Source organism: Protopterus annectens, chromosome 12.part0 (assembly GCF_019279795.1).
Source record: "Protopterus annectens isolate FY-2018-M chromosome 12.part0, PAN1.0, whole genome shotgun sequence".
In the NCBI taxonomy this organism is placed as follows: domain Eukaryota; kingdom Metazoa; phylum Chordata; order Ceratodontiformes; family Protopteridae; genus Protopterus; species Protopterus annectens.
In genome coordinates, this window is record NC_056746.1 from 674,221,921 (window position 1) to 674,243,003 (window position 21,083).

At 32.9% G+C, this 21,083-nt stretch overlaps 1 protein-coding gene across 1 annotated transcript in view; it reads left to right on the plus strand.

Moving 5' to 3' along the window:
* LOC122816778 (cytochrome P450 2K1-like) overlaps nucleotides 1–21,083 on the plus strand; it is a 525,982-nt gene that overhangs the window by 250,434 nt on the left and 254,465 nt on the right. The window contains exon 4 of the mRNA XM_044089796.1: nucleotides 23–183. Within this exon, the coding sequence (XP_043945731.1) occupies nucleotides 23–183 (161 nt within the window). The remainder of the gene's footprint in view (nucleotides 1–22; nucleotides 184–21,083) is intronic.

The following is a 21,083-nucleotide window of genomic DNA, read 5'->3' on the forward strand; positions in this document are numbered from 1 at the left end:
GTATCTGTTACTTTTTCCACAGGACAGCCATTTGAGAATACCTTGATTATGAGCTCTGCCTTAGCCAACATAATCTGTTCAATAGTCTTTGGGTACAGGTTTGAATATGATGACGAAAAATTCATTCGTTTTTTAAAAATAATCAATGACAGTGTTAGAATAAGTGGAACTTTATTTATACGGGTAAGTGGATGTATATTTTCATTTTTTATGCTTTCTTGTACAGTATGCATGCAATATTTTCTGGTATGTTTGATGCTCTATATAAAGCTGATGTATATTTACATATACATAGGTTATGATTCACAGCACCTTTATAGCTTGTTCAAATATTAATTCTTAAAAAAGACTACTATGTATAGTATTTTAAATATATTGACGTAATTAATATATAATCTACTAAAGAATATTAATACTTATCACAAAGAAACAAATAGAAAGTCTATAAAATTCTAAACAAATAAATACAAACATAAATAAAAGTGTCTACTCACTTTTCATTAAGCACCATATTGAATGTTTATCATAATGTTTATTCATCAAGGGAGCAGAACTTACCTAGACAGCTGGATGCCCTCTTACTTATTGAGCTCCTACTAATAAAATATTTTAAGCATGTTAAAGCTATTTAAAATAAATTTGAAGTGTTTCAGTCAAGGAAGGTTTGTAAATCTGTTTGATCTTTTGTTATTAGTTTTGAAGGAATTTAGCTTTGGTCATTTATGTGAGATTCAAAATTTAGAAATAGTTCTGTGGAGAAGAGTAACATTTATCAACTGCCATTATGGAGGAGCTATTTATGTTCAAGCAAATCACTGAGGGAAACATGCAGCTTATCAAAACACCTTAAAAGTGTGAAGTTTACTTTCAATTCTTCCTAAAAACTGAAAGTATGAATGAAAAAGAACAAAGTTCATTTTTTATTTGTTTTGATTTTATTAATCCCTAAATCATTGTTTGCAGTTATAAGAATCTAAAAGAACATGAAAGAAGCAGCTAATTTTGATGTGATATGTGTCAAAATGATAACTGCCAGCACATTCTATAAAACATGCATGGTTCCTGGCTTTATTTCACTGAGAACATTTCAGGGAAGATTTAAGTTCTTTTGTCATCTTGTTATGATATTTCAAGGGCAACAAGTCTAGAATAAAATGCCAAAGCTTAGTACGATTTGTCAAAAAGCAGTCTAACTGTCACACCACCAAACTTTCTCAAGATATGGAATTACTGAATACAGAAATTAATAATAAGGTTCCCCTATGAGTGGACAAAAGTGAATGCACCAAGAATTCCCAACCTGCATTCATCTAAATAATCCTGACAAAAAATACATTTTTAAATGTTTTTTCAAGGGGTCAAGCCCTGTGCACCACTTCAAAAAACATAACTTAAGTTCAGAATCGTAACAGATTATTCATAGTCAGACCTAGATAAAAGACCTTTAGTTTAATACAAATAAACAGTATAAAAGAGACATTATTAACATACTGATATATCCTGCTACATTCAACCAGAGAAACAGATGACAGTTATGAATTCAAAATGACAGAAATACCTAGTTCATACTTACAAAACAAGCACAATGCAAGTGGCAGGAACACATAATGGCATACAACAGAAAAGTCTCTATAACAAAATTCTAATGTAGAAAATAACTTTAGCACCTGAAAAATGTTTTTCACTCTCTCTCTTACCTTCTTTTCCTTTTCTTAGAGAAGAAAAAAAATTACCTGAAACAAATGGTTATACTCGGATTACAGACTTGCATATCACCATGGAATATATTATAGTTGTAAAGTCAAGTCTTTTTATATAGGTACCAAAAACCTAATGTGTAGGTCTATCCTTTGCCACTTACATTTTTAATGATACAAGTGCAACAAGTTATCTTTAGCAGATATTTTATTAATGTCTCTACATAACAGGAATACAAACTGTGCCTTATAAATAATGTAACTGAATAAGTGAAACTTTTGTGTTAGCACATAGAATTAGGTTGAGGGTTGATATAATGGATAGGATGTTTGGTTTGGTTCTCACTTTTGGAGGGGAAATTGCTTAAGCTTAAAATGGCACACAAGGGCACCTAGGCTAGTACTTACTTTTGAATGTTAAACATTAATTAGAGGTTTAAATGTTCTAATTAATCATAACACCGATTTATACATTTTAAAACTTCTATTAATTGAAATCAAATTAAAAAAGGAAAACACTATTGAAACACTTGGGAAGCAATTTATTAACAAGACATACACCCCCTCAAAAAAAAGAGGAGTAGAAATTGTTTTCAGTGAACATTAGTGTGATACATAGAGGCATCTCTAAGTAATGAGATAGAAGCACACATGTTCTAGAGCCAGCACAGATTCTGAACACATTATATTGGTGAATGGCTATGCTTCTAATACTGGCTGTGTTCATCTTTAGAAATGTATTCACTCAGGTAATTCAGTTTAATGTTGACAAAAACTCCATGATAATTTAACTCATGACTTTAATCTGACAATGTACTCTGTAATAAATCAGACCTAACTTCTGAAAAACATAAAAATTGTACAGCACTATTATGGATATCTATAATTATTGTCAGTTTCATTGATGCATGGAGAACTAGCCAGTGTCATTAAAGCAGTTGCACTTAGATTAATCTTGCAAGTGTTTTTTTTTTTTTTTATTATTAATGGAAGTTTTATAATACTTTATGAAAGAATGTAGCTGGTTCCATAAGGATGAGCTAACCCTCCTGGATCCTGGTTTCACTCCTGTGCATTCAGCACATTGGACAATGAGCGCCCTTCAGCACTCATTGTTTTCATAGCAGGTACAGGTTTTGTGGGATTCAGATTGCTTGCCCAAGGCTCAACCCTCCTCAGAGGGTGCACCACACACTTGCATGCACACACTCACACCTATGGCCAATTTAGAGTTTCCAATCCACCTACTGCATGTCATTGGAATGTGGGAGGAAACTGGAGCACCCGGAGGAAACCCACATGAATGCAGGGAGGACATGCAGACTCCACAAAGAAAGCACCTCAGCTGACAATCAAACCAGAGAACCTCTTACTTTGAGGTGACAGCGCTAACCGCTACACCACTGTGCCATATCAACCAACACTAGAGAGGACTTTTTCTCCTATGGCTAATATGAATGGAGGTCTGGCTAATGTGATTGTACTTTCTTGGTTGTTTCTAAGAGAGTAGCTTTGTTCTCTTGTTGTAGTAACCATTTTAGAGGTGGGAAATACCGAAGATGTACAGCTTTGAATATTAGTAAAATGAGTAGAAAGCTGGCTCTTTTAGGAATTGGTAGTCACTGTGCCTTTTCATATAAGATACAGTGGTAGCAGTTTACATTTCCAGACAGAGAGAATCAAATTATTATTATTATTGAATATACTTATTTATCTCCTCATTCATCATAAAGGAGTAGACTCCTTTGATAATTCCAGTTTCCAAAGCTTACAATACTAAATCAAATAATATGATGCTTTGCCCTGATCACAGACATCTGATCATAGCATTTTATCAATGACTACAACATAAATGAAAGAACCTTCTAGGTGTTCCATATGGTAAATTAATTCAAACATTCTGAATGATTATTAATCAAATTATTTTGAGCATATACCATTTATTAAAAACAAATTATCACTTATAATCTAAGCCTTATGAAAACATGTTTTCTTAAGCTAATGAAAACCAATAAAATATATACTGAAGGGTTAGAGTTTGCATGGCATTGAGATAAGATCTCTTATAGCTCTGCAGTATTTAAATTTTTTGACAGGATGTACTCATAAAAAATAACAGATTCACTTCAAGAGTTTTCTGAATACTTCAACTTGTTCTTAATTCTGGAATCATTTTTTAAATGTTTTATGTCAGAATTACTTTAGGAACAAGATCTTTCAAAAGAAGATGAGCTACTCTAAAAACAACCACACAGACTCTACTTTCAAAAAGGAATTGCAATAAGTAATGTCAACTTTACAATATACAATATTTAATTGTTAAAATAGATGGATTTCAAGAAAACTTTCTAGAAGTTAAAGAAAATAGTCTTAAACGAACAAATATTCTCAAGGACTTGTATCAGCAGTTACAAACAAAAGGTGAAGATCTTGAATATGCATTAACAGACATTTACAGCCGCCTTAAAGAAAATGATTCTCAGACAGATTCTTTAGTAAAATATAACACCTGGCTACTGGGGAAAAAAACAGATGATCTAGAAAATCCTGAAAGAAGAAACAACATAAATGTAATTTACCAGAAAAAATAGGAGAGGTCATGGTCTCTTTTCTGAGAGCCTGGATAAAAAGGACACTTAATCTTCAGGAAAGTTTTTCATTTGATATCAAAAGAGCCCATAGATCAGTTGGTAAACCAGTTCCCTCGAATTCTTCTGCTTGTCTCAAACCAGAAGTTGTCAAATGTATTTCTTGTTTAGAGAAAGAATTGCTGTTAAGGACAGCCTGGTCTGAAATATGGTCAGTCAACTATAAGATTTGATAATGACTATTCATCTAAGACAACGGAATTAGGAAAGAAAACTTGGCCATTAATTAAATCACTTAAACAAAATAATATCAGGGCTCAACTATTTTTTTCCAGATGAAGTAAAGTTTCATCTAATATCCAGTTTTAGAATCTTCAACACTTGGAGAGAAGCACTCTTCTTCATTAAAAATAATAGTATCATCTATTTTATAGAACATGTGGACTGGATTTCATCTACCTCTACAAGATCTTCAGAAAAATCTAATTGGTCTGTCATTAGAAAGAAGAAAAAACTGATGTAAACAATGATTCAGCTATAAAAAAAGATTGCAAAGTTATAACTTTTTTCCATCAAAGGAATTAATTGATACATATATTTTCTTTTATTTTACATTCATAAGGTAAATATTTTAACTTGCTTATCACTCTGTTTTACACACTTCATAGTTTACTTTTCATTTGATTTCTTAATTTATATTAAGTAATATTCTTATCTCATTAATGTATTTAAAAAAAACATTAACTTTTTATTTTCTTCTGTTTCTTTTAGATATAGTCCCCTTTTCTCCACCTTTTAATAATACATATCCTTTTAATAGTTTTATTTTTTTTCCTCCTGACTTTCTATATAATTTATCAAACTATATATAGAAAGGCTTATGACGAGCAATATATTTCCAGTCTTTTTTGCCCTTCTAGTTTCTTATTTAAGGACATGATGACAAAAGATGAGAAGTCACAGCTGTACTTCTTCCTGTTCACTTTTCTCTTCTTTTATGCATATATTTTGTTTGTTTTTCTTTTTCTTTTCTTTTAAACTATTGTTTTTTATCAATGGTTCTTCCCTTAACTGTTTGTCATTGTTTGGTTAACTTGGGGTCTCAAGTAGTTTATATAATCTAAATGTATATGGAGTTTCATTTTGATAGATTCTGCATGTGTTTCTGTATGTTTTTTTTTTTTTGTTGTTTAGTCATTGTGTGCCTGTTCTGATTTGGGATCTCAGGGAAATATCTGTGTTTCTTTGTTTTTTTTTGATGGGTGTGCAATGTTTTGTGGCTGTTAAGCTCTCCCTTTTCCTCGTTTGCTTTTTTCCATTTTCCTCCCGTTTGGCTCATTGGGCATGTTTTCTGCTTTGGGGTGTTTTTGAGTGGTGGATATGCTGGAATTTGAGTTGTTTGCTGAACAGATGGGTTCTTGTTCTTTTCTTTCTTTAACAGTTTGATTTTGAATACAAGAAACTGTTTTTAGTTTCATTGCTTCTGAACCTGTCTTGTGCATGCAGTTTCCTGCTGTGTGTATGAATGTATTAACTACCTAACTCGCAATATTTTTTTGTTACAATAAAAGTAAATAAAGAGAGAAGAGAGAATTAATGTCTCTTATTTATTGGAAGATATTACATTATAATGTTATAATTCATTTAACTGCTTTATGTTACGACTAGTATATGCTGACATATTTAAAATATGTATTTCCTCTTCATCTTATTTGAGGAAGATAAAGAAGAGGAAAGGGGAAGAGTATTTAAAAATGATGTTCCGCTCACACTAAATTTTTACCTGAATTACTATTTATTATTAGTATTAACATAAATGATAAAACATTAAAATAATAGATTTAAATTATAAAGATATATGTACCTTGTGTCCTTTTATTAGTATTCCCCTCTTTGCAGCATTGTTTTTCTCCTCCTTCTTATTTCCTATTAATACAAGTAAATTCCTTCCTACTCCCTTATATAACTGAATACTTTATGGAATTTGTCCCACTTCCTTTCAAGGTTTATTAATGTAATGATTGTTTTGCAGGTTAACTGCTTTTTAGAATGATAGGGAATACTTGGAGCTTAAACAAGTAAATAGAACTGAAGGAGGGAGAAAAAAATTAACTAGATGGATATAAACTTATAGATAAGATAGAAGGAGAAGCTTTAAATGCATTAACTGATATTGAATGTTATTTAAATACTTGACACTGGGTTTTATAATCATATTAATATTTTACATTTTACTTCACACAGGATTTTTTTTATTTTACTACTTTGCTTACTCAATGTTCTTTAAGTCAAGTTTTGCTTTTGTAACTTAACATAATAGATTTTGAGTTTACTTATGTAGCTAAAGGATTGATACATTTTTGTTATTGATTTTTAATCTCAGCTTTAATTATAAATGTTTTCATTTTATTAAACTTAATATACAATGTTTACTAACCACAAAGGTATACATCTTGTTACTATTGTACATTTTCTTATAGTTCCTAATTTATAATATTTTACTGCAGAGATTCTTTATTATGTTAGATAGATATTTTTTGAAAAGATAAGGATAGTTAGTCTGAGATTTTCTTTTTCTCTTATAGACTGGGAATAGCTGATATTCTGTGTTAAAGTTTTGTTTTCTTAAACATATATTTTTGTATTTAATATTATTATTCTTATTTCTTATAATATGTCTACTAATCATAGGCTAAACAGACACTTATTTTCAATACTCTATATTATTTTATTTACTTATATCACTTTTAAAGTGTCGATATATGTTTTACTTTGATTTACTATGGAAATAACTTTACTATCATAACATTTTAATGTACTAAACAGCCCTAAAAGGAAGGCAAACTAAATAAAATAACTAGAATTGATAATTCACTTATTGTATTATTGCAAGAGACTCATTGTTCTCATTAAAATAATAACAAGTAGAATTCTAATAAATATTTAGTATTAGCTTAATATTCTTTTAAATCAAATAGAAGACAAGTTATCATTCTATGGAAAAAAGAAATGCAATTGCCTCAAATTCTGTATACATATGAGGAATGAGAGTGGTTATTTACTTTAATTATTATAAAATACAGAGACAAAATATGGACACTAGACAATCTATACTGTTTTCATAGAATGGGTGTTAAATAAGCTAAAACATATATTGATTTTATAATTAATAATTATAAGGGACATTTAATAATAGGTGGGGATTTCAATTGTTTACTAGATCGTTCAGAATCCAATTCTTGCAGAAAATTTAGATTACCTCCTATTGCTAAATATTTTAAGATTTGGAACAAAAATGTTAATATTAAAGATACTTTTAACTTCAAAAAATTTAAATCATTGAATTTTACTCATTACTCTTAATTTTTGGTACTCAAACATGAATTGATAAATTACTTGTTTCTCAACATATTATTTCTAGAATAACCACTTTAATATAATGCATTGTACATTCTCTGATTATAATGCACTAATTTTAAAAATAGAAACAAATTTCAGAATTCCAACATATATTACCAGAATTAAATCATATAAAACCTGGCTACTAGCTGAAATAGATAATTTTATGCATTTTAATAACACTTCTGATTCCAGTTTAGTTATGGTTTGAGATTCTTTTAAAGCTTATGTCTATCGTCAATTAACATCTTAGTGTAAACATAAACTAAAAGAATGGAATAAAGAACTATTAGATACTCTAACTATTAGATACTCAAATGAAACTACAAGAGAGTAAGAAAAAAGAGGAAAATAAATCTGCATTTGGCAAGGAGGAAATAAAGGCCCTCAATAAAAATGAGCTATTATCTCATTAAACTGAATCAGCAGTAGGAAAATTAAAAATAGCTTCTTACTCAAGGTTTCTAAAGCACCTAAATAATATTGCAAAAAGAATTAAGTTTCAAGCTAATGTTAATAATGTTACAGAAAAAGAAATCCTATACCAAATAAAACATGCACTGATATTGGTGAATATGTTAGAAGCTTCTAGAGTTTGCTATCAATCCTTAAATCAAAATATAATATATAAAGAAACAAATTTAACATCAATAATTGATCAATCATTAATAAATACGATTACTTCCTTTCAAAAAGACAATTTATTAAAACATATAACTCTACAAGAGGTAAACCAAAAATTCTTAAATCTAATAAAGTTCCTGGAAATGATGGAATTATGCCAGAACTACATAAACTATTTCCTCAAAAAAATAGCACAAATACATAATATTATGATAAAAGTGTTCCTCCATCTTGGAAGTTTCTTGATAACTCCTATTATAAAAGAGGATAAAACCCCATAATTATGTTCTTCATATACACTTATGTCTTTATTAAATTTAGATTATACAATTGTCATGTCTATTTTAGCAGGCAGATTGAAAACAAGTTAACCACATTTACTTTAGATCAGTCAGGTTTTATTTATAAAAGAAAGCAATCTTATAATATTAAAAGACATGTTACTCTTATAGCTGTTATGAAGTTTAGGGAGCATGAATATCTCTTCATTAGTTTAGACTTTGAAAAAATCATATGATTTTCAAGACTGGAATTTCTTATTCAAAGTATTGAGTTTTTTTATTTCCCTACTCAGTTAATTTTAATACTAACAATTGTTTGTAATAATAATAGTAATAATAATAATAATCATCATAATGCTTTATGAAACTGAGTCATTTCACCTCAATCTTTATAAGTATAAAAAAGAAACCAAAAAAAGCTGACTTCTTTCTCCTTTATTATTGGATTTAACTGTTGAAATTTTTTGCAATTTTAATTAATTCTATTTCTAGAGCCAGAGCTTGGATTAATTAAGACTATAACTCAAAATAATGTTATTTGCAAATGATATTATGTTAACACTACAAAATTCTAATGAAACTCTAAAAAATTTAAACTCATTATATACGAATTTAAAACAATGTCAAATCTATACTTTAGTAATTCTAATTCTTATCTTCTTGATAGACATAGTTCATTGAATTAGGATCATTATATAATTGGTAAAGAATCTACTAACTTGCTTTACGTATGGATTTATATTTTAAAATCAACTGAAGAAATTATAAATTTTAACTATGAAAAACTCATAATTACATTAACTAATTTAACTCCTGAAACAAAATCTTTATTCCATTTGAATATAGATTGAAATCAATTAAAACTATACTATTTCTGAAAATACTATACATTACTCAATTTCTTGCTATACCACCAAGTAACAATCGAATTAAAAGAAGAAATAAATTACTTTTAAATTTACTATGGCATCCAACTAGATGTAGATTAAGTTTAAATCATCATTTTAGACATTGGAATCTTGGAGGTATTAACTTTCCAAGTATAGATATGTATGCAAAAACAATTCTTAAATCCATAATTAATTGGATAGAAAATAGATAATAGCTATAGTGCAAACTGGAACTCTTTATATTATCATTTGCTTAATATGAACAAATTGAAATTTTTAAACTTTAACAATCAAAAAGTATATAATTCATTTTAGATATTTATTTGCAATTAAATTCAAATCAAAATGTATCCACCCTCTAAATCAAATTATATGAACCTTATTTTAAAGAATTTAAAAAAATAACAGCAAATAAGTTAAACTACAGTTTTTGGTTTAAATCCCTTATTCCATTTTCATTTAGCAATAAATGCAGAGATAAAGTATCAACTTATATACTTTATTTATGGGAAAGAAAGCAATTATATTGCTGTTATGAATGTTTTTAGGGAGTTAAATTAAACCCTTAGCATTGTTATGCTTATAATTTAATTTTATTTAATGTTGCTATTAGAGACTTGTCTCATTTACAATTACTCATTACATATATTCATAATAAATTCTCTCATTTGTTTAATTCTATATGTGATGAAGTTCCAGAGTTGGTAAAAAATGTAAATGGAATTATATACAAAGATCAGAAAATTAATAATTTGATCTTCAGATTGCATACAACCATAGCAAAAAATAACAACAATTTGATTTACAAATTCTGGATTTATTTTTTACAACAGAACACCAAATATCATTTACTGAACAAAATAGAATGCAACTTCCTATTTTCATTAATGTTGTCTCTTTACTGGCAATTATTCACTTGAAAATGTACACATAGAGCTTATTTTACTCCCATTAGAGTCACTAAAGCTAAAAAAGAAAATAAAACTGAATGCTGGAGATGCAATGTTGTTATGTTAACTGGTCACATGTTTTATGATTGCCCTTTGTTGTGTAATTTCTGGGAAAAGATTTAGCATTTACTTAAAGCTTTATGGACTAACTGTTTCATTATAACAAATGAATTAGCATTATTTAATATTTTAGAAATTAAAAATACAAAAAAAGACTTTTTTATTTAACTTAGACAATTCTTGCTGTGCTGAAGAGGGAAGAAATCTTGAACACCACAGTTTGAAGACTTTCTTAACTCCTTGAAAGACAGTGCTAGTAAAGAAACAACAATTAGGAAGATTAGAATTTGTCCTAATAAATTTAATATGAGTCCTTGGTTGAAAGTTTTAGACCTCATTGATTTTCTTATCATAGATCTATATTTATGATCAGTATAGAAGATAATTATTAAAAAAGAAAGAATAAACAAAGAGAATGGTACAAGAATACAAGAAGAAGAAAACAAAAGAAGAAAGAAAAGAAAAGGAGAAAGAAAATGGAAAAGAAACAATAAAAAATAAACTTCTCTTTGCATTGCACTTCTCAACTGTTAAATGATCTGTTACTCATAGCTTGGGTTATTTACTTTTATCCTAGTTTCATACAATCCGAACATATTATAAATTGTTTTTTTGTTTTTTAACTTTTTGAAATGTCTACTCCTATACTTAAATTGTATGATTCTATAAAATGTGTTTAATATTTTAATTATGTTTTTAAATATGTTAATAAGATAAAACATTTTAGAGGATATATATATATGTGTGTGTGTGCATTTGTGTGTGTGTGTGTGCGCACACACACACACACACACACACACACACACACACACACACACACACACACACACACACACACACACACACACACACACACACACACACACACACACATATATATATTCAAATAGTGTGCAGTCAGTGTGATTTAGCAAAATGAATCAAAAAATTAAAGAATAAAATGTTGTTAATGAATGATACTTTAAATATAATAAAACCTTTAAACATAAAGATATAATTACCAAATTTACCAAATAGAAAGAAAACAAAAACCTTAATGAGCTGCATTTTTTTTCTTTTATTAATCAGGTAAATGAACATGACATAAACAATGGACAATTTTCAGTCATGACCACGGCCAAATGGAAATAACAAACATACAGCAGTATATACATGGACAAGCACAAATTATATAAATACACAGCAGTAAACTAGATGCATACATAGTTGTTAGTCAGCATTTCATTTATCCTGAACAAGAATAAATAGTCTAATAAATCTGAGCAGTAAGAAAAGCGCTCACTGAAAAATAGAGCAAAAAGAATGCAATCAGGATGATGATGATGAAGATGAAGAAACAACTTATGAATGCATGCTTTACAAATGCACTCATTATAGATAAAGAAAGTTATCTGTACTGCATGAGCTCACTGGAAAAATAATAAAATGTTAGCATATTGTTCAAAAACTAGAATGATGTGCATTTCTATCCAAGGTCTAAAAGGCAATATGAAATCATCCACCATGAAAATCAATTATTTAATGACCAGTTTCTAGAAAGACCTCTCTAATGGTAATCATTGCCTACAATTAAATAATTCAGGCATTATTTAGAGGATTTTTATTTTACTTCCATAACTGAATAAGAAGCAGATATATTTGTTAAACTTATATTCTCCAAATAAATAAAATAAAGATAAATTTAAGAAGAAAAGCTATAAGTCACACTGTCCATGAAAACATATATGCATTTCTTTACAAGAATGTTTCCCCTATTATCTCAATATTTTCAAGATATTTATACAAAAGTAGAAGAAACCATAATTAGTTGTTAGTATACCACAAAAAATAAATACATCTCTTAAAACTCATTCAGTTATTATAGTTCTACCAAAACCAAATATATTTCCTGGCATTCATTTAGTTATTATAGCACCTCCAAAAACCAAATGCATCGCTTTGCATTCCTAGTATTCATTCAGTTATTACATCACCATCAAGACCAAATACATCTCATGTCATTCATTTTGTCATTATAACACAACCAATTGCAAGTACATATCCTCTCATTCATTCAATTACTACTGAACCACCAAAAGGAAATACATCTATAATTCATTTGGCTACTACAGTACTACCAAAACCAAACACATTTATGATCCTCTTCTAAAACGTAAGCCCAAACCCTTAATATCTGAGAATACTAAAATATATACTAAATTTAAAAAAATGCTTGTATCCTTAATAGCACTCATTATACACAAAGATCAAGTAGATTTTTAGATGGTCTAGTACTGATCACATTAAACCACTGTTTTATTATTCTCACATATATGGAAATTCTCATATACCATAAATAAATGAAAGACATACTCTGGGATTCAATAAACTCTGTGTAGGTTTCGTGCAAAGACTACACAGAGGTTATGTGTTTGCATGATGATGAGCAGCGAGCAACAGTGCTACTTATGTATTCATGCTGCACACTGCATTTAAATGTAAACAAGTAAGGTTTTTGTGGCTGGCAACTGTGTTGCCAGCCAGGGAACCATGTAAGGCAACACAAATATGAAACTTGGTTACCTCAGAGCAAAGTAGGTTAACGGGATTATGCAAAATGTCACAGTGATTATCATAGCTTAATATATAGTTATGCATATAGTCCAAACACAGTACACAACAGTATATACAGTGCAATGTATTGAAAAATCCCATTCAAGACATTCTGTACAAAAGTTGTGTAAATGATCTGTATAGGTCCATGGCCTGCCATGTAAAATAAACACAGAAATTAATTATAGGACTGAACACAGGGAAAGAGGGCAGGTGAAACATCCTAATATACAGCAGATGAGGGCATCTCAATGGATGACGTTATAGCAGGAGCACCAGTCACACATCAATATAGTACAGTATAGTACAGTATGGACTGCACAGGGAAAATGTGTATCATGTGACTGCCACACAAGGTGATATAAAAATGGAGAAGATGTCTTTGTGAGATAAGCATCCTTTCATGAACAATGCACAGGACATCTATCAGTGATGTTATACACAATCAGGGTAGGGTGCATATTGAGAAGCTGTGCAAACTGATTTACCTGAATATGAGTGTAATCTCAACAGAGGTCTCCAACAAGAGAGACACAGTTACAGGCCCATGGAAAACAGTAAAAGAAGCATGCACAATCATGGACAATATCATAATAATACCACCAGCAATTCCATGTCTCTGACATAACATGTGATTCTGAGTGATCAGAGATGATTCTGCACAAACACACTTGTAAACAATTATGACATGTCAGCAATCTATGAGGATAATCAACCACACTGTCCTGACACTGTATCTTGTGCTGGCCATATTAGGAGTGACACTGCTATACCTGTATGTGAAATTATGATCAATACAGGCTAGTTGACTGGTGTGCACCTCAGATATATATGGCACAATCCACACTATCACAAATGTAACCCATCCCATCAATGTTGTCAAACAGCTATGTACGTACTGTGTGCATTACTAGAATAGGTACAACACATGTGTCTGGTATAACACCTTAATGGGGGTTCTGCACCATCAGACAGTAATGTTTATGCAACAAAAAGAATACCTAGGTATGGCCAATAAGATGTGTGACAGCTCACTGTGGCAAAGGTGTTACACTTCAGTTACACATCACTGGAAGATGTGTAGGGAGGTACATGAAGAAAGGTGCATTGTACTCAGTTATGGTGTGATGAATTCTGTGAACTATGGAGATATTATGGCCTTCTATGTAGATGCCCTTCACATACGTATTTGAGGAGCTGTCACCATTGGCATAGCCCAGGGATCTGTGCTTGGTCCTTTACCATTTGGAATCTATTTCTCAACAGTTCAGGCTAAAGTATATGGCCTTTGCCTTACCACGTTAATTGATTCTTGCATACTGGATGTAATCCCTGAGCCCACCAATGATGATAACATACTATAGGAGGGACAAATACAGAGAAATTATTGGTGATAAAACCACACAATCTACAAATAAACACAAAAATGTGTCTTTATTTTAACCTTCTGCAAGTGGAATTCCATACTAATTACAGCATTGACAACACTCTTCCTGTGCTGAAACCCAGTGGTGCAAGACCTGGAAACATATATAGATAGCAATCTGAACTTTGACCACCAAGTGTCCACAGTGAGATAAAAAGGCTATGATGTGCACATTGTATTCAGATCTCAGGATTATATAACAACACTGTACTCAAAGCTCATCAGAGCACTAATAGAGTATAATTCTCCCTTTTGCATGTACCTCACCAGACACCTGAAGCAACTTGAGAGACCACAGGGGTTTCTCATGAAGAAAACACAGGGCCTACAAACCATCCCTGATGTATGTGGATAGACTGAAAGCCATGTCACTGTAATCTGTATCATATAGGATGAGGTGACGTCTGCCTGGCCTCCAGGCCAGTGTCCGACCCTGCCCTGGTGGGAATAGTGCACTTCCACAAATCAGATATAGCTGATGATATCAGCAGTGTCTGCTGAGCAGAATATGGTGCTAACAGTGACCCACATGCTTGTATAAAAGGCTCTTGCTAATGGTAAGCAAGTTCACAAACACACACACACCCCAGTCGAGTGCAGTGAGAATAGATCCCCAAGGTACACTGACTACAAAACTCTGTATTTAAGGCAAGCACTACAGCTCAAGTCTGATGTGGAGAGTCTCAGAAAATACTTTATAGATGATGACATCAGCAATGTCTGCTGAGGAGAACATGGTAATAGCAGTGTCCCACATTCTGGTTTAAAAGGATCTCTCTAATGTCAAGCAAATGCACAAACACACACACACACACACACACACACACACACACACACACACACACACACACACACACACACTCTTCAGTTGACTAAGGTGAGAATAGAACCCCCATTCTATATAAATACACTGACTACAGAGCTCAGTACTTTATGTAAGCACCTGACATTTACAAGGCTACAGGACAACTTATAGTGGGTGACATCAGAAGTGGATCTTGGAAAGAAGATGTTGTGAGACTTGTATGAAATGAATGTATAGGAATGTGCAAGTGTCAAAATACTGTCAATATATGGAATTGGAGTGGTAACTGTAGGATTTATGGTCTATATTATAACATTGAAGTTTAAAAACATTGAATGTTATAATATCAACCCCATTCAATCGAAACACCAGAAAACCGAACAGTCAGTATAGCAAACATACACACAACTCAAGCTACCCACTTACATTAACCCAACCCTAACCCTAAGGTCCCTATTGCACACTCACCTTACCCGCTCTACAGTTGAGGAAATAGCGAAGCTGCAGAAACGGCCCACTGAATATTTTCCCTAGGAAAGTATTTGGTGTTCTGCAGTTTCACTATTTCAACCGTTCGCTCTGCTGGGTTCAATATTGTAACATTCAAAGTTTTTGAACTTCGATGTTATAATATAGACACAGGATATACACCTATATTCTTCTGGTTAGATAGATACAAACACATACACCCACCCCAGTTGACTGCAGTGAGTACAGAGCACCCTACCTATATACGTACAATGATTACAGAGCTCAGTACTTTACACAAGCACCATGGCACAAGTCTGACTTTTATAAGGCTGCAAGACAACTTATAGGGGTTGACATCTGCAGTGGATGTTAGCGAGACAACGTTATGAGGCCTGCATGAAATGGAAGTGTAGACATGTTCAGCTGTGAAGATAGTTCTAGTTCTGCATGTTACCAGACTGGTGTGATATCATGCAACCTTTATTATTAATTTATGTAATGTAGTTGATATATTTGTCAAGAAGTACTGAGAGACCAGGGTTGCAGTGCATGGGGGGAGGTAACACATACCTGCATAGCAAATATCTGACATATTGTTAGAAAGGTCCTACATTTTGTTATGTTTCCATATGTATTTGTATAGCATGAAGACTAAACAGACAATAAACATTAATACATGCTAATATTGACTTTCAATATTACACAGGCGAGCAGTGGGTTTGCAAAGTGCTTGAACATGCAAGATACCCATTTCCACTACATTCTGTGTTTGCTCACAGTTAAGCAGTGCACAAATGTGGAACTCATTGCTAAAATTCTGACAGTTAGTAGTGAGTGCATAAAATACACCTGCTGTTAGTTGACTCTGTGGCAGCAGCTGTAAATGCATTGATACAGTTCTTTTTTATCCCAGATGATACTGGGTTCAAATCCAGGTGTAACTAATACTTTTAAATAAACAGTGATAATGCAATGACATTATTCTTTATAGTACATTCAGCATGTGTTACAGTGCATTGACCTAGCACAGTGGTGTTAAGTGGCATTGCACATAGGTAACCACTGCATTGTAGAGGAGTTCACAATCACTAGGTATTTGCAAGATGCCAAACTCCGTGCAAACATAAAGGCCAAAAAGTGAAGGGATCCATTGCTTTTTCTGGTATTTATGTGAGTTGTGTGTGATTCTATTTGGTGGCCAGATTATAGATGTTATAATGGGGTAGATAGGAAAGCGGTGAAATGGGGAGTAAGCAGGGGGATGAATAAAGGGACAGAAATACTGGAATGTGCAGGAAGGGGGTAGGAAAGAATGATAGCTATCCATTTCTTTAACAGTGTAAACTGAAGATATGTGCAGAATATCAGCTGAATTTGTACTGTCACCTCCATAATGTGAAGTAACAATAACACAACTTGTATAGCCAATCAGACCAAACCAAGTGTGTCAAGAAGACATGTGATAAATGAACAGCTATCATGGGGCAGAATTTATCTGGTGAGACAGGTGCCCATTTTTTTTAACAATTTAGTTAGCTAGGAATGCTGGGTAAGGGACGCTGGTATTTCTGGGTCAGGTAAGTTGGGTAGGTGAAGAAGCAAATGAAAACAAACAAAACAAGACACAGAGACAATAAGAGACACAAAAGTTTGGGAAACACCATGTTTGGGGTGAGGGAGGGGACAACGCAGGCTCATGCCTGTCAAACATAGAGGCAGTGAGAATCACGTCCTCACCTACTGGACTGTCATCACTGCCCCCTTGCTCTGTTGGGTGCTGGAGTGCTTGACATTTTCTCCTCCTACATACTATGAGGGAGAGGAGTGTCTCCATCTGGTGTAGGTGTACACCAGTGGTGCAGTGCACAATCCTATGTATCAACCCTGGTGTCTCCTAGTGGGTGATGAAACCGTCATGTCCACCACTACTCAAGGGAGGATACCATAGTACCAGCTGCCAGGGCAGTGCTACCTGAGGGTACAGGTAGGCAGGGGTAGCAAAGGCAGTGCTTCCAGGTTCGGTCTCAGATGTGCTGGGCATCAGTGCTGAAGCTGGTGGAGCAGGGGCAGGCTGACCCACTGGGGCTAGCCTACCTCACTGTGCTGTGAAGCATTTAGTGATTTCTTACAGATGGATGACATGGAGACATTTTGATGATACATAATAGAAAATGAAAAAAGAGATAAGGGATGGGGTGAGAGAAAAAAAACAGATAAAATTGGTACCATTATATGTGACATAAAATGCACTATCACAACTATACAACTCTGAACTATTATATTTAGGCATATGTCCTATCAACTACAAGCTATAGTTACAGATTTCTTAAAGTAATCCTTACAATGTGCATATGTTGCACATATGCTTGGTCCAAGTATACTGATTACAGTTAGTAAGGCATTTATGCCACATGTATAGAGTTTAATTTATGTAATATTATGAAGGAAATGCAGCATTGTATAATTGCTGCTCATGGTGTTTGAACCCAAAACCTCTGACAACAGTCATACACTTGCCTCCTAAAGTTGGTTTGTGCTACAGACTTGTGCATGCATACTTGCTTTTATGGTTAGGATATGCACGCTCACTTTGCTACTAATGTGTAGAATACCAAAAAATATATAATTAATTTTTAAACCTACAATAATACTTCTTTTGTGCTTTATACATACCACTTGTTTCCCTCAGTCTCTCCAGACATTCAGCATGAGCCTGACAATTCAACAATATGTCAGCATTAGCTATGAAAAGCAAAAGAAAGAACAGAAGACCATTATGCATACCAGTCTTGTTTCTATTTAGCTTTAGCTGCATTAAAGTTCTCTTTATTAGCATACTTACACAACTGTGGGATGTCACCAGTTTGAAATTTAGTCAACCACTGGTTTGAGGGTATCCCTGTTGTGCTTTTGTAGGTCATTGAAGTGGTGCCTACACTATTCTCTAGTTTGTGGGATGCCAGTTGAACTGGATATGGCCTTAGCCAAACTACTCCAAGTTTCAGACTTGTACTGGGAGCCAGAATAGCCTCCCTGCAAAAGCTTTTGGCTGTGGTGCTTTACCATGAGTTCAGTAAATATCCAGGACTCATCAACACCCCACCTCTGCACCCTAAACTGGGCACCTTCACCTCTAACACCAGGCATGTCTAATAACAAATGTAGAGCAATGGCAACTAATGATTTCTTGCTAGTTCCTATTACTGCATTTACTGGTACTGAACAAACCCAAGAAATGATGCCAACTGTGTTTTCCCAATGTTGAGTGAACAGCAACAGTGCCAAGCAGGGAGGGAAGCAGTTTTTGAAATCAGAAGGTTAATCTGTCACTTAACAGTAGTTTTAGGGGTGTTTGGTGCTGTAGGTTAGAAATAAATGTTTAAAATTGGAAGGTTAGTGTTAGGTGAATTAACTTTGTAGACATGCACTGGGAGCATAAATTTCATGACCTGGCACATTTTTATTTTGGCTGTATTCACTGATAAAATTGATTTTTAAAGTATGTGATTCAAGCCTATGCATAAGGGGCAAAACATTTTCTTCCACAGTGATGATTTTCCATCTTTACCACAAAAGAAGTGCTGCTCAGACATAGTCATGAATCATTCATAAAAATAGCTGACAGTTTGAGATGTTAACACAGTGCATGTGTGTCCTGACAAGGTTCTTGTATATAGATTCAGTTGTGTATGTATCTTATTTAAGTGTGAGGCCATCCAAGTAGAAATAACAGAATTATACTTACAGAAATATAGTAGAAAGTATACCTTCAGCCATACAGCTAAAAACACAGTAAGGGTATTTTATCCCCCATGCATATAATTCATATAAGTTCTACTATCTAAAGTGCTATAAGTGATATTGAATATAAGGGAAAAAGGAACAACAGTAAATATGTCTGGAATGTCCTGTATTAGAACCCAGGACAATGTGCATGGCAGCCCTAGACGTACACCTATTGCCACAAGAATGTTGAAATAACATTTGTATATTTTTTATGTTCATTGCTAAAAACAGAACTGTCACAACTTTACAAATATTTCACACTCCTGGTATTACAACCCAGGGCCATCTGTATTATAGCCCTACACTAAGACCTGCTGCCACAGGAGTTGTTACATGGCAGTTCCCTAATTTCCTAGCCATTCTTAAGTTCTGTGTGTTAACCACAGTTCAACAACACAGTGTATTTGCATGGTATCCAACAGAATTAATTGAATGTATCCGTTTTCAATTACTGACTGTCTGCATCTTGTCTGCAGGTGTTCAATGGCTGCTGGGGAACCTTGCCAACTGCTGAGCAACATTGCTCAGTGTTGTTGCGCAATGGAAAACATAAATTGCAATAATGGTATCCTTTTTGACCTTTACATTTTTACAGACACCCTTTTTTGCAGGTCTTCTGTCTGCTTCCTGTGTGGGCTACTAGTCCAGTTTGTGCACTAAGTACCACACAAATGAGATTGATTAGCAAAACTAAACCTGAAATCCATTGTTTCTGTTTCCCTTGTTTGTGCTAAGTGGTGCACCATGCAAACACTGCAAATTTAAAAAAAGGGAAAATATTTGAAATGAATAAAAGCAATCTTTGAAATAAAGACTACAACATGTTTTTTGGTACAAAGGAAATATTTTTACACAGGTCTGGATTTGAACTCTCACTCTAATGAACCTTCAAAACACAGTAAGGGTATCTTATCCTTCCTTGTCATGACAATAGCTTTGCAGCTGAGAACTGAAATCATTCTGCATTGAACCAAATGCAACACCATCCACAGCACTGACAAGACATATGACAGTTATTTGTGCATGCATTAATTTCAGATGTAGTGCACTGAGTGATCACACAACCATTTATGACTATTGCTTGCAAAAATGCAGCTCTGTCTTATCTCTCTGGCTTTGTTGCTAATTCTTGTCTTATTTGAACAGTAATCTGAGACATGCAGTCTGTAAAGCATTCTATATCATTGTCCTTAAAATGTATGAAGAAATTAAATGGCAATAGCATACAGTTACCAACAAATGAAGGGGAGGTTAGATGTTAATGAACAGAAACTGTGAATTGTATGGTGCTTACTTACATTTAAAACCTTGATAAAATTACTTTTACACTTTGTAAGTCAAACCTGGCTGACAAACCCACTGGAGATAGGGCAGTCTGCATTGCTGTTGTGTTTTCCTTCTCCCTAACAGTAATCTTTCACAGTTGCAATCCTTTAGCAACAAATACTGAGGGAGTGCCTGTATGTTTACATGTGCTAGATGAAGCCAAGTTTTTGGGATTCAGCAATTCAATG